Source organism: Spodoptera frugiperda, chromosome 13 (assembly GCF_023101765.2).
Source record: "Spodoptera frugiperda isolate SF20-4 chromosome 13, AGI-APGP_CSIRO_Sfru_2.0, whole genome shotgun sequence".
In the NCBI taxonomy this organism is placed as follows: Eukaryota; Metazoa; Arthropoda; class Insecta; order Lepidoptera; family Noctuidae; genus Spodoptera; species Spodoptera frugiperda.
The window spans coordinates 5,705,651-5,720,905 of record NC_064224.1 but is presented as its reverse complement, the minus strand read 5'-3'; the positions used below and the strand labels follow the sequence as shown (position 1 = coordinate 5,720,905).

Sequence of the window (15,255 nt, the reverse complement as noted above, 5' to 3'; positions counted from 1 at the left end):
TTTCCTGTTTGATTGGTGGCACTTACAAGTAGTGTACCTATTTTAATAGATGGTAGATCATAGCTTGTTTTAATGAGATCTAAAAAACTAATCGGCGTTATCAACATTATTACAGTTATCACTAATAATCAGTAAAGACATTAACTGATTAGATTAACAGATTTTAATTGATTTTTGCAGTCAAAGTTTAAAAGGCTCGATCTTCGTTTTAATGCACATTGAAACTCAAGATTGCATGTAAAACGCAACATGTCTGATCATAAAAAAGTTAGGATTGTGTTTCGTTTTAAATTAGCAGTTTGTATTTTACTCGTATTACTGTTCATGGTAGAAATTAACTGTAGGAATATAAAAAGACTGAAAAGAGAGGTCGACAAAACAGATGAAGACGGTAAGTACTTAGTTATTTTATTATTAAAAAAATAATGACTACCTTAGGAATGGAAACGACGACTCTCGCAATCGAGGGCTGTGCTATAGCAGCGGTAAGTCTCCTCTTTGAGGAGTGGCTTGAGAGACGTCACGGCGTCCTCACCTATCGCCTGACATAGGTGCTTACCGGAGGACACTGTGGAACATAGGGTGGCGGTGTGCCCTGCATGAACGGATCACCGCTTTGTCTTTAAGGATGTGATCGGCGACGGTGACCTCCGGCGTCCGATTGTGGTTCAAGCTATGGTGCGGGGAAAAGGGGAATGGAACGCCGTCTCCTCCTTCTGCGAAGCAATCATGCTAACTAAGATTCAATGAGTGAGTTCTGAGTTTACCGCTTCTATGACGGAAATGTTCTCCTTAAAATTGTTTAAAAATATTCCACGACAGCAAATATCTATCTTTTATGGTTGACTCACAATAACACGAAAGGTATACATGAATTACGCTTTACTCTTCCGTTACTGAGTGACTGGCAGACAACGCACAGCCGAAACTACTGGCAGTAGAGAACTGAAATTTGCCATGTGTGTTTGTTGGTGCGTCGCTAGCGGCGTGTTGCGTTCCGCGCGCGTCTCGATGACTTTTCTCTGCAAAAAAACCTTGGCCATGTGGTGTTACGGTCTTTACAATGCGCTTCTTCGCAATATGTCTCGGAGTGCAGCAAATGTCATAACTGGCTTCTTCCAGTATCGTCGTGTTGCGTCTTGGTGTAAACTGGCCCATGGTTATATTTATTTTTGCTGTTCACTCTGCGCTTCAGAATTAAAGAGATGTGATCTAATTAATTCTATCTATGATCTATTTATCATTGTAGATTCCAAATCAGAAACTAGGAGATCTTCAACAGAAAATCAAACGGAACGGAATATTATGTATAAGAAATATTTAGAAGATCCTCTGTTGTTGGATTATGGACGCTACACTCCTCAAAGTTTCCATTATGTGAATTTTCAAGACCATTTGTCAAATCGCACAGAAGCGTACGATAAGTGTATTGATCAATATATCAGATGCGTAGCAAGTATGTAAGTTCATAAACTATTTTCTTGTTATTTACTAAAACTAAGAGGGTCGGCTCCAGAGGGATGTAAAGAAACACAAACACCACTATTACTTGCACTCACTATTTATTTACTATGTATAGATTTCTTCACTTTCCCGCTAGTCAGATTGATGCCGAACCTAACTAATTTGAGGTAATGAAACCATAGCGCGATCTATCTCGATTCCCACTCCATCTATCGAGCACCATGACAACTGGAATAATAATTATAATTTTATTACAAATGTTGATCGCGCTATGACTCCATTACTGCTCCGAACAAACCACGGACAAATTTACTAAATGTCTTTAAAACAATGTACCGCACACCATGCCATATGTGGCATATCCTTGATTACAACGTAATACGTCCTTGACGGTTTCGATATATATACCTACAATAACAAACAACCAATATAAATATGTATAAACAATCCCTAACATCAGTTACATACCTACATTTTAAAAACCAATAACAAAATACAATAAAATGCTTCTAAATTACGGTTTACAATCTTAAAACACATAATGTACACCTATTGCAATTTTATAAAATTTCTGGCAAATAGGACTTTCTTAACATATGTTTTTGAAACCTGGAATGCTTAACTGTAATATAAGTATCAGTTTTAGAATCTACGTCAACCATCCCAGGCAATACCCATCATCCCAGACAAGGCTGTATTTTGCGCTAAGAGTGTGCCGTTTATGTTTTTCCCGTTTAAGTTTAACCCGTGCCGAATAACCTGACTATACATATACTTCTGCTCCCAATAACATGTCAATGTTATTCAGCTTAAAATAGATTAGCTAACTCGCTGTCGCGCACATCTAACCCTAGTCCTGGTTACTCTAGCAGCCGGAATAAGCGCAGTAACTGCTGTAAATTTAAATTCAAATTTATCGGATCCTTCTGATCACCACCATGCCAAAACCTGCTATGAAGGTTTCATAAAAGCCATCACCTCCCGCGCAGATTCCTGTTTCCCACTGAAAAACAGTGCTCGAAACAAGATCTCATCACCTTCGTGGTGGGACCATGAATGCACTTCAGCCGTAAGATCGAGGAACGAGGCTGAAACCCACTCCAATACCCACTAATATACAATATAAATGACCGCTCAAAACCTACTAACTTACATGCAGGTCTGCGCAAAAGACGTTTAGAATGCACATTCAGGAAATTATTCGCTACCCAGAAATATTAAATTATTTACAAAATTCTCAAAAACAAATTAATGAATTGATGACAAGTAGAGTGTGAAGAGAAAAGGGCAATTTTAAAAACATCTTTATTTGCAAAATTTTGTTCGAAGTGACCTTCCCTACGACGAATACATACCTGAACACGCTTCCTTATCTCTATGACGGTGATTCTTGGACTGTCTTATTTCTTCAATATCTTCAAATATGTTTCGGAGAAGAATTTTGATTCACGGCCCATTCCGTCTGTATAAATATAGGTCTTCATGTAAAAACCAACCAGCGTTAGATTCTGGACACCGTGCATGCCATGGAGTTGGACCCCCCTGCCAATCCAACGCCTGAGAACCGAGGCATTCAACCATTGCCGCACTATAGTTCGATAGCGCACTGTTTTGTAAATAATTTAATGTTTCTGGGTAGCTAATAAACCAAGGAATTTTTGTACTAATACTAATAGTTTGTACGCTTAGTGTCATACATTTTTTTTTGGAATAAATCCAGTTTATTATTGAACAAATTACTGATAGAAAACAAAATTTGATAAGTATTTACTTGCTGTTTTAAAACGAATGATATTTCTGCCATTATTATTATCTATACTAATATTATAAAGCTGAAGAGTTTGTTTGTTTGTTTGTTTGAACGCGCTAATCTCCGGGCATACTGGTCCAATTTGAAAAATTCTTTTTGTGTTGGATAGTGCATTTATCGAGGAAGGCTATAGGCTATAAAACATCACGCTATGATCAATAGGAGCCAAGTAGAGCGGGTGAAACCGCGCGGAAGTCGCTAGTTAATAATAATTGATTAATGATTAACTGATGAAAACTAAAACAACTTAAATCAAACCAGTATTTTTTTTTATTTATTGATGTTTTTGTAGTCGATTCGGGATTTTTTCACCAAAACCAAAAATGTTGAAAATCTCAGAAACTAGAAACTATCGGACCAGAGACCTCAGGGCTAATTTTGTAGGAAATTAGTTGTATTATCACTTCCCGAGAGGAATACGTGGAATTCAAAGTCACCCTGTATAATAACATCAGTGATTACGTATAATAGCTATTTAATCACTATGACTGTAACATATACATGAATGGATGGATTAGTAAGATAAATATGTTTATTTTCAGTGAAGCGCCTACACCCGTGTGTGTATATAATTTCAAGAGCGCATATAAAGCAGACGAAGATCGATATACAGCTGTCGAAAGCTACTGCGATGCCTATTTGGAAAACTGCAGGGTCGGATACCGTGAGTATTTTTAATAAAACGTAAGTGTTTGTATTTAGTTAGAGGATGGATCTACCATGTCCTCGGCACACCCGTAGGGGATTCGGGTGTCCGGAGGAGGGGGGCATCCTCTACAGCGCTAACAATGACGGATTCTTTCTAAACTGTGAGTACCTCATGTACGCAGATGACATCCAACTGTACGGTTATGTACAGTTCAGGGGCGAGTAGTAACATGGTCTGACAATAGCTCCGTGGTTTTGAACCCACTGAAATCAAAGTTTATGGTGCTAAGGTACGAGGAAGCAAGTTGTAGCCATATCTCTGATCTCCGCTGATCCAGTAAATTATACCTATAATTTAGGAAGAGAAAATTGAACGAGTAGAGCGAGCTTGCAGTTTAGGTTTGACCCTGGATCGAGAGCTGCATTTTGAAGCTCATGTAAAAATTGTACCAAGGAATTGTTTTTACCGGCTGAATACAGCATACGCAATTTTTTAAACATTCTTTTAAGGAAGCAACTAGTCGACTGCCTGATCCTGTCTAAATTTAACTATTGTGACACAGTCTATGGGCCTTGCCTACTAGCGAGAACTGATAGGTTAGTACAGCGAATCTAGAATGCCTGTGTTCGTTTTTGTGTGCAGATACTGCTTAGACATCATGGTAACACCGCAACATTTTAAAGATGGCTGCTAGGCGTAGGTCGCATCTGACAAGTCTAATGTTCAGCATTGTAACAACCAGCAAGCCGGAGTACTTGTATGAAAAACTCACTTGGCGTCTAACTCGGTATGAGTCCGGTCTCCGTTCTGAGGTTGACCCACTAAAGATACCGCGGCATAGGACTGCGGTTTTCAGGGGTAGTTTTAAATTTGCCGCGATGCGCTGTTGGAATGATCTCCCACAGCCGTGAATAGGCCTAAGAACAAAACTTACATTTAAACACAACCTCAAAAGAGTGTTACTGCAGCAACAATTTTATTATCTCTCCAGTAACTAGTAGTAGTACTTAGTATTTTTAACTTTGTGTGTGCCCGGTGTATGGTAATAGGCTCACCACCTATTACATGGGACTTACAACATAAATTGTCAAAAGTGGGTGTACTCAGTGGCATTACGTGCCATAATGTGCAACTCTACCTACCCCTTCGGGGATTAAAGGCGTGACGATATGTATGTATGTATGTATGTAGTAACGATGGAGTTTCTTGCTCGTTCTTCTCCATTCGAAGCAACACTTTGGAACGAGCGCCTAGCTTCACTGACGGACAGACTGACGGACAATTCAATTTGACTGTTTTAATGCTTTGACTTTGACTTTACTAAAATATACTTTTGTTAATTTATGTGCGGCGTGTAGAAGTATTGAGTGCTTTCTTTCAAATTTTCACGCGAACACATATATGCGATGACAGACTCGAATTAATTTATCTTTATCAAAAAACGGAGACAAGGATAGAACTACAGTATTAGCCAGTAAAATACCCCCGAAACTTATATGTGTCTCCCAGACAGTTGGGGCTGTCTTTAAGACAGTTTTACACAAAATCTACCAGAGATTTCTTTGTAGGTGTGAGTGGCAAAGTGATTTTCATAAGTGTTTGCATCTCAAAAGCTTGTGTAAATCGGAATTTGTTAACTAAAATTAACGCGAAGGGCACTCATTATAAGTTTTAGGCCTCTTCTAATTCCCAGATTTTCATAATAGACTTCTCAATGTCAATTTGGTTTGCCTCAAGACTTATAACTGCTATATAGCAATAAGTCCTTTGACTAGGTATATTTGTAACCATAGAGCCGGATATTATACAACCTAACTGGGTGTTTATCAATTTTGTTATGAGGACCTATTGAACTCTGCTCATTACACATTAGCTCCTAAAATAGATCAACATCGATTAAAAAGTCTATGGGTGATAGCTGATAAAATTTGAGATAAAAAAAAATGTTTATTGCAGAAACTTGTATAATTATTACAGAACAATAATAACATAGAGACCTCCTTTTAAGTAAACGATACACCTGTGCTAGAAGAAAAACAATACCTAATAAATGAACTTGAGTATCAAAAATTTAAACAAAATAAAATAAAACTTAAAAGAAAAGAAAAGAGTGTGTGAGTGTCTGTGTGTGTGTGTGAGAGAGAGTGTCTGTGTGGGTGTGAGTGTGGGTGTGAGTGTGGGTGTGCGTGTGTGTGTGTGAGCAGGGGTGTGGGTGTGCGTGAGTGAGTAGAGGTGTGGGTGTGCGTGTGTGAGTAGGGGCGTGGGTGTGCGTGTGTGAGTAAGGGTGTGGGTGTGCGTGTGAGAGTAGGGGTGTGTGTGCGTGTATACGCTTTAACATTTTACAGTTCGTAATGACTATGATTGCAGCAATGTTTCAATGTCATCATAGGTCTTCAGTTTTAGCCATTGAACAAGTGCCTGTTTGCAATCTTTAGTACTCTTGGGATATATGTTAAATATTTCATTTATTTTATTATACAGCGCAGCGGAACTTGAATCTAACTGTCTCCTCGCATATTTTGTTTTAACAAATTTAGTTGGCGCAACTTGGAGTTTTCGCCTTTTTTCTAGAGAGCGTGGGTCATAAGGCAGAGTTTTATGTAGCTTTAAGGTAGCAAGAAGTATATAAGTATGGAATATAATTCATTGGTTGGGAATCTGTAGGGTTTACAATACATGACCTTAATAAGATATCGGTGTGCTCGCTCTAGCTCAAGAAACTTAGTTTTTATTGCACCTCCCCAGACTGGGACGCAGTAGGTCAGAATTGATTGAGCCAGAGATAAATATATTTGTGTTAACATTTTTTTAGTTGTCACATATCTTAAGTTTTTGAAAATCCAAATGAGCTTCCTCGTGCGTGCTAGGACCATATCTATATGGTTGTGCCAGGATAGCCGCTGATCCACAATAATTCCTAGGTATTTTATATAACTTACGTTTTCAATATTTTGGCATGAACAATTTGTATTAGTTATATTATCACCAGTGTGAATTTTAAGAGTGAAGTTAGCACCGGGTTGATTGTTCTTATATTTCGAAAATGCAATATATTTTGTTTTTGAAATATTTAGTGTTAATAGATGTATATTCAGCCAGTTAACAATTTCCATTAAGCCTTTTTCAGCAGTTTGATGAACAGCCTCCCACGTATCCCCAGAGAAAGCAACAGCTGTATCATCTGCATATGAGAAAACGCGACCATTTTCTAGCAACATACCGCAGAGATGATTCATGTATATCAAAAAGAAAGTTGGGCCAAGCACGCTGCCCTGCGGAACTCCGTAGGTCACGTTAGTCTCCCTACTAATAAACTCTCCTACCCTAACCCTTTGCTTTCGATCACTTAAATAATCTGTGAGTAATGCTAGTGGTGTTCCTCTTATGCCAATATCTTCCAGACTGCGTACAAGAATGGGGACAGAGACGGTATCGAAAGCTTTTTTCAAGTCAAGAAAGACAGTGAGACATTTATTACCTGAATCTACTTGGTTAATAATAGCGTCTTAAACCCATATTGAGCTTGTGAAATAATGTTGAACTTGTTAGTGTAGCTAGTAAGTCTTTTATTAATTAGCTTTTCAATTATTTTAGATATTGCAGGCAAAACAGAAATAGGTCTGTAGTTACTAACGTCATCTCTGTCTCCACCCTTGTACACTGGAGTAATTATGGCTTGCTTAAGGGCTGGTGGAAATTTGCCTTGGCTAAAACATGAATTTGCAAGATGTGAAATTAGGGGGACCACTAACTCTTGGACAGTTTTTAAAATTTTTGTTGTAATACCATCCCAACCCGGAGCGCTATCAGACCCAAGACCCATTAGCACATTATAAACCTCTCTTGGATCTGTATCATAAAGCACGAAGGAAGAAGCTCGTGATCTTAATGTATGATCAGAATAATTGTGTTGTTGCGATCTATCTGAGGCAGTAATATCTTCAGCCAAAGTTTTACCAATGTTCGAAAAATAATCATTCATGTAGTCTACTGAATCATGAGGGGTAGTTTTTATATGTAATAGTTCAAGGTTAAAACTTTTCTTTGGTTTGCGATGAGTTATAAGGTTAATAGTGTTCCATATATGTTTCGGATTCTTGTTTGCCTTTAGTAGTTGTTCCTTATCATATTTTCTTCTGAGTTTTTTAATTAAACTGTTGCAATAGTTACGATATCTTCGGATATATTATTATGTAATATATTATTTTGAGGATCAGATCGTAGTTGTCTCTGCATATTATTTCTGTTTTGGATACATCGTAAAATACCCGGTGTTATCCAAGGCTTAATTATGCGATTATTTTTCGGGACTAGGGTGGTAATAGCGTTCTGTTTAAGGCATTTTTGAAGTATGTCAATCAATTGAGTAGATATTTTAATTGGATCATCGATTAAATATAGTTCAGTGATATTACTAAGATTTAAGTGTCATAGCTTTTTCAAAATTAATAAATGTCTTAGTTTTCGAACATTTGAATGAATTTACTAAATTTGATAATTTAAGAAAAATCATACAGTGATCCGTGATAGTAGTATTCAAAACAGCAACAGAGGCAGTGTTTTTAGCTTTGTTTAGTTTTAAAACAAAGTGGTCTAGACAGTTCTCGCCTCTAGTTGGTAAAGAATGTCCCGGAAGCAAACCATGCATTGCAAGCATATTATTCAAATAGCCTAATCTGTTTGTGCGCTCATTAGTTTTTTCTGTAGATTTATACCTAATATTAATATTTATATCCCCAGTTATTATTATATTTTTATACTAGCTTTTGCCCGCGGCTTCGCTCGCGTTAAGAAGTATTATTATTAATTAGGTATGGTTTTTGCGGCTTTACTTTTGTTTAGCGTGTGTAAAAAAGTGAATCCAATTCAAACTTATAGTTTCGATCATTAGCGCATTCATATCAAGTAACAACCTCTTTAGATTTATAATACCTATTAAGTAAAGATATATATTTATGTCCTGTCGATTTGTCAAACAGATAAGGAAAAATATTTGATTTGGATAAAGTAGGAAATAATGTTTCTAATGCAATTTTGTTACGTCTCGCGGCCTTGCTTGGGGTTTTTGCTGGTATTTCCCAAAGGCTTAAATTATTTTGTCAAATCATTTGTAAACATTATTTTGTTCGTTCCATTACGTACTGATAGGTTCAAACTAATACATTTTACATCCTTCATCATCCCTTATTTTATCACCCGTGGGGGTTGAATGGGGGTTGAATTAATCAAAATCGTATTTAAGCGAACGTCATCATAAAATTCTGATTCGTCATCAGGACTTCTTCATAAAATCTAAGAAGATGTATACAAACTTTCATCCCCTATTTTATCCCCTTAGGGATGAAATTTATCAAAATCCTTTCTTAAGGATTGCCTACGCCATAGTAGCTTTATGCATGCAAAGTCTCAGTCCGATTGGTTTAAAATTGACAAAGTTTCATACAAACTTTCATCCCCTATTTTATCCCCTTGGGGGTAGAATTGATCAAAATCCTTTCTTAGCGGATGCCTACGACATAACATCTACCTGCATGCCAAATTTCAGCCCGATCCGTCCAGTGGTTTCAGCTGTGCGTTGATAGATCACTATGTCAGTCAGTCAGTCACCTTTGAGTTTTATATATTTAGATGATTTAAGGGAGTTTAAATGATTATTAAGTGAGTTAATAAAATTTTCAGCATTGTTAGTTGAGGGGGATCGATAAATAGCAAGGACAACAAGATTAGGCATTTTTATTTGCAAGCACGATGCGTGAGTTAATATTATTTCTTTAACCCTAACCATGTGCTCACATTTGATATATACTGCTACGCCGTCGCACTGTTTGATATGATTACTTGTGGTATAACAATTATAGTTTCTAATTTCAGGGGTTGGTTTATTTACGTCGAGTCTACATTCATTTAAGATCAATAGGTCTACACTGTACTTAAACTGACTGAGAGTGACCAGTAAGTCGTCCAAATTACTATATAGGCTTCTAATGTTCTGTGATATAATTGTGAGATCTGATTTGCCTACATAAAAGTGCTTTAAAAAGTGATCAAGCTGATACTCTTTCGACTGCGCTATAGCCACTTCATCTATTTCCTGCGTTATAGTATGTGTACTATCCATGGTATATGTGAAGCAATAATCTGAATTTCCGTTCCATATTAATTACATCTGCATAATATGCTCGGTTTATAACAAAAAATAAGTTTAACATTAAAAAGATAAGTAGGTTATTATGACAGTCAAAGGGAAGCCCAGCGCAGTGCAAAACATTACACACTAGTGAATTGTAAATCAGATGATGTAGTATTTTTTAACACTTGTTTTGTATATGAGGCAGTGATTACAGTGTCGAGGTGAGTTCCAGTGTATTTTGAGTACATTTACAATTGTGCATTTTTGTGTGAAAGTATGTCTATGGTTCTGTGTAGATATGCAATTGTTAAATCAAAAGTATTGGATGTGTGTATGTGTGTACAATTTATAATATTATGTGTTGAGACAATTTTTAATACAAACATTTTTGAAAAAGTTTAATGAGCCATATAGAATATAATATCTTTACGTCACTTTAATGTGTTGTATTATATTGACTGGATACCGTGGTATAAAGCCTGTTAATTCGTTTAAGACGAAACAATAATAATATTATAACAATTTTCATCAAATGTTGGTATTTATAATTAAATCTTATGCCATTGATATATTTCATAACGTCAATACGAAAAGGCTGTACGCACGGGTCCGCACGTTATCAACTCGATGTTGGGTTTTTCAACGTAAAAATGCCGTGGCTTGGCCGTGGCATTACTGTATGCCATGACCTAAACTCCTCGACACATCGAAATAAAGAACATGAACTCTAAATTCATTGACATAAGATTCAAAATTTCTTGATCTATACATATAATAAAATCGTAGAAAAGTGCTGTCTGTACATTGAAAATAAAAATAAAAAAAATAGCAGGGGTTATTGTTATGTCGATGTCGAACCCAAAAATGTAATTAACTTTTTTTTGTCTGTTTGTCTGTTTGTCTGTTTATCTGTTTGTCTGTTTATCTGTGTGTCTATGCGCGCTAATCTCAGAAACGGCTGATCCGAGTTGGATGCGGTTTTCACGAATATATTGTGGTATGCTTCAATTTACATTTAGTGTTTGTTTCATGTCAATCGGTTCATAAATAAAAAAGTTATGTCAAATTAAAGAATCACGTCGAACACTATTCTATGCTTATACCATTAATCTCAACTATTTGACGGATTTGGTTGAAATTTGGTACAGATATAGTTTAGAACCTTAGAAAGGACATAGATATATTTTTATTTCAAAAACCAAAAAAATCAAATAAGAAATAAATTATTTATAAATAATTCTATGTCGATCGTTACACGACGTTGGGTATCGGCCGAGCGCTTCGGTACTATCGTAGAAAAAGTGTATTATCAGTCGTATGATTATTTGTCTGTAGTGGTCCTGCTGTTTCGTATATTCTAAATTGGTTTCGTTGTATTTGTCAATTAATAAGTTTATTTGTTGGGTTTTCCTGGTTTTTTGGTTAAACTATTTAACGTAGGTTTAGTTTGATATCGATTATTAGTAGTTACTGTAGTTAGTTTTTTTAATAAAATTGTAAGTCTAATTTTTTTTTTAATTAGATTAGATTTAAGTCGTTTCTTTTAAATTATTTAGTTTAAGCTTGGTTATTATAGCATAGAGGATAGGTTGTAATATAGTTTCTTTTTTAATTGTTATAAATTAACGTAGCTTTCTTTAGTTTTAAGTTAGTTTAAGTCCGTTTTTAAACTATTTTTTCAATGCCCTAAGTGAGTATACATCTATTAAATTCAAACGCAGAGCTCATTATGTTGATTTTTGAAGAGTTCCCTGGAATATCTTCCACATCTCATTTTTGAAGAGATCCCGCGAGATCGGGAACTATGTGGTTAAAACCAAAAATTTGCCGGAAGTCACTATTCCACGCGAACGAAGTCGCGGGCAAAAGCTATACTTATAATAAATCTGTAGAGAGGTCAATTCTGTACATTAAATATATTTCCAAAATAACTATCAGCAGGTGATTAGTGATCGATACGGACGCCAAAAATGCAATCAGAAAATTTTTTGTCTGTCTGTCTGTCTGTATGTTCTTTATAGAAACAAAAACCACTCGACAGATTTCAACGAAACTTGGTACAATTGTTCTTCACACTCCTGGGCAGGTTATAGTATACTTTTCATCACGCTACGATCAATAGGAGCAAAGCAGTGAAGGGAAATGTTGGGAAAACAGGAGAACTTACTCCATTTTTTAAGCTTCCTTCGCGTGTGCAGCCTTAATGGTTAAAGCTACACAGAAATCATGTATGACGGAAATGTTCTCCTTAAAATTGTTTAAAAAATATTCCACGACAGCAAATGTCTATCTCTCATGGTTGACTCACAATTACACGTATAACTCCCGATAACTTAGCAGTTTGGAGCTTTCTAATTATATTTGTCTACTCTTACGTTTATAACACTCTCATTAATTCATTCTTTCATTCTGTACATTGAAAATATTTAAAAAATAAATAGCAAGGGGTGTTACTGGATCGATACCAAATCCAAGTATGTGATTTTTTTGTCTGTCTGTCTGTCTGTCTGTATGTTCAGGCATCACGTGAAAACTAACAGTTCGATTTCGATGAAACTTGGTATAGTAATACCTTATTTTTTGGGCATAAAATAGGATACCTTTAATCCTGGAAAAATACGTAGAAAAAAATCTTAATTTTTAGTTTTATACTACAGAACGCGAGATCAACAGCAGTAACTCAATAGAGAAATCTTCTTAATTATTATAGGTCTAGCCGTATTTGCGTCCAATAGATATTTATAAGATGTCACTGTCAGAGTTACTCAAAATGGAGAAATAAAAGATCCATGCGAAGACCGACATCCACGCGGACGGAGTCGCGGGCGGAAGCTAGTTAGTAATAAAATCCTTCGTCATGTCATGCCGTATCATGCTAGCAGTGAGCACCAGTATGTATGTGGCTACAAACGTTCTTCTTCAGTCACTTTATGTATTAAAATAAAAAACCCTTAGCAACAGACTAAATGACTTTAATATAGATTGGACCAACTCGACCGGATTGCCGGAGCGGTGCCACGGCCCCACTGAAAACTCATGATAAAGCAATGCTTTCCGGAGGTCTGAGTTACCGAAGGCCAAATTACTCCCCTCTCCAATCCCTCCAATGCCCGAATCGCCAATTCTTAAATTCGCCTCAAAAGTTTTACAACGCACTTTTAATTCCATTAGTGTTTCGGATGTCCCTCGGCGTCGCCGATTGCTTATGCTTACCATTAGGTGATGTAACTTTTGTTTTTTTTTTTCAGGATATTATCGTGTTGTGGCATACGGAGAATGTGAGTTCACTGACTTATGGTCAAATATCAAGAATTTTTTTAGTTTTAAACCGTACAAGCAACAGCAAATCAAAATTATTGATTCATCATCAGCATGATTTTTTTTCAACATTTTTTATTAATATAATGGATTTTGGAATCGACATACACAAAGCAACGTTAACTAGTATACACCAACACATCGACACAACTATCGCTGCACAATATCCCTGTGTGGGTATTCCGTAGTAATGTGCATAAAAACGTTTGTCCATTACGCATACATTGGTATATACTATAATTTTTGTGTCGGTATACGTATTTTTATAATTTAACCCTAGAAAGATAATCATATTGTGTAGTACGGAAAAGATACTCATGCGTAAAATTTACGCATGTGTTTTATTTAGCTGTAGGTTATTGTTTATTAACTTATTTCAATAAAATTGTATGTTATATCTATTGACACATATATAAGAATAATTTAAACTGCAGATAATATATTTATAAATATGTTTTTAATAAAAAATAACCAAACTTATAAACTGCAGTCATAAATCAAATAAACTTTTTAACATTTACTTTTACTACTATAAATTATTTTTAACCATGATAATCAGCCTTTTTTTCACATAATCAACAATAACAATATCCTATACATATTATAGGAACATAGAATTCTATAAAAATCAGTTACAAACAGTTTTGGCACATTACAAGACGCATTTGCCCTTCGCCTTATTTTAGAAGGGCAAAAAGTACAGTAAAATTCCTTTTTTTCTATAGGTTCTTCAGTACTTTCTTCTGTGTACTTCTAAGTCATCTATAAAAGCTACTTTTGTGTCGCTCTGCACGTCATCTTCACTCTCATGGTCACCTACTTCACTATCGGTATCCTCACAGGGAAGCTCGTCGTCACTTTGCATGAGACTGGCCAGGATACGGTCTTCGTCCAAATAACTACTTCCCATTGTTGCACCAATATCTATAAAATAAACTGTTAATGTTAGTAATGATATACAATTACAATAACATCAAAAAAAATAAAAAAATATTATACTAATCGAAATCATAAAAGTCACGTAAAAGATAATCATGCGTAATTTTAACGCATGGGGTCGTTATATCTTAAAATCGGTTATACTTACCTTACTGACAATTGCGTCATATGGAAGCTCCCAGCGACGAATGAGATGTCCTAAACGCACATCTATGGATTCCCACTATTAAGAAAGATAGAGCTATATTTCGCAAACGCATGCGTAATTTTTACGCAGACTATCTTTCTAGGGTTAATAGATGGGTAAGGTAAAAAATATTTACAATTGATGCTATGATTCAACATTTTCACTAAACTAGAAGTGCTCGTGGACGACTGGTTTAACGAGCTTGCTCTAATCGTCTCTCTCTACGCCGATGTGGGTTCGAAACCAGCAAAACATATTTTTTAGATGTATTTTATTTCGTTGTTTGTCTTTGTTAAGTTTCTTTTTTGTTTTCTGTATAATAAAATCAGACTATAAAAGAAGCATTTAAGTCGGTAAATAAAACGATATCTATTTTTATTACATATAATTTATTTTTATAGAAATAAAGTATAATTATTGGATATAAATCAAATAAAAAATGTTATTAATTGTTTTCATAAAAATTTTTTTGTTAATTAATGATTATTACAAAAAAAAAAATGTTTATTATTAATTAAGTAATAATAAATTAAATTTTAATATTGTTTATTACTTATTATTAAATAAGAAGAAACATTACATATTTTTTTTTAATATTAAAATTTTAAATTAAAAAAAGTATTAAAAAATAAAATTATTATAAAAATTTAATTAAAACATTTTTTTCCAATACATATTGTTATTTGTTGAGATTTAATTTTTGTTATTAGAAATCTCCATTATGTGTTTTAAGGCGGTTGCTATAAGATTCAATATTG

General features: G+C 35.2%; 1 protein-coding gene across 2 annotated transcripts; it reads left to right on the top strand.

Annotated features, from left to right (window-relative positions):
- Positions 1-224: 224 nt before the first annotated feature.
- Positions 225-14,606, top strand: LOC118270777 (uncharacterized). Of its 2 annotated transcripts, none has more exons than XM_035586550.2 (4): positions 225-391; positions 1,250-1,456; positions 3,817-3,938; positions 13,302-14,606. In XM_035586550.2, exons 1-4 carry the CDS (start codon positions 250-252, stop codon positions 13,557-13,559), a joined length of 729 nt encoding a protein of 242 aa, XP_035442443.1. In that variant the 5' UTR covers positions 225-249; the 3' UTR covers positions 13,560-14,606. The 2 variants fall into 2 exon arrangements, with proteins under 2 accessions (XP_035442443.1, XP_035442444.1); XM_035586551.2 differs by having other exon boundaries at positions 1,250-1,460.
- The last annotated feature ends 649 nt before the right edge of the window (positions 14,607-15,255 follow it).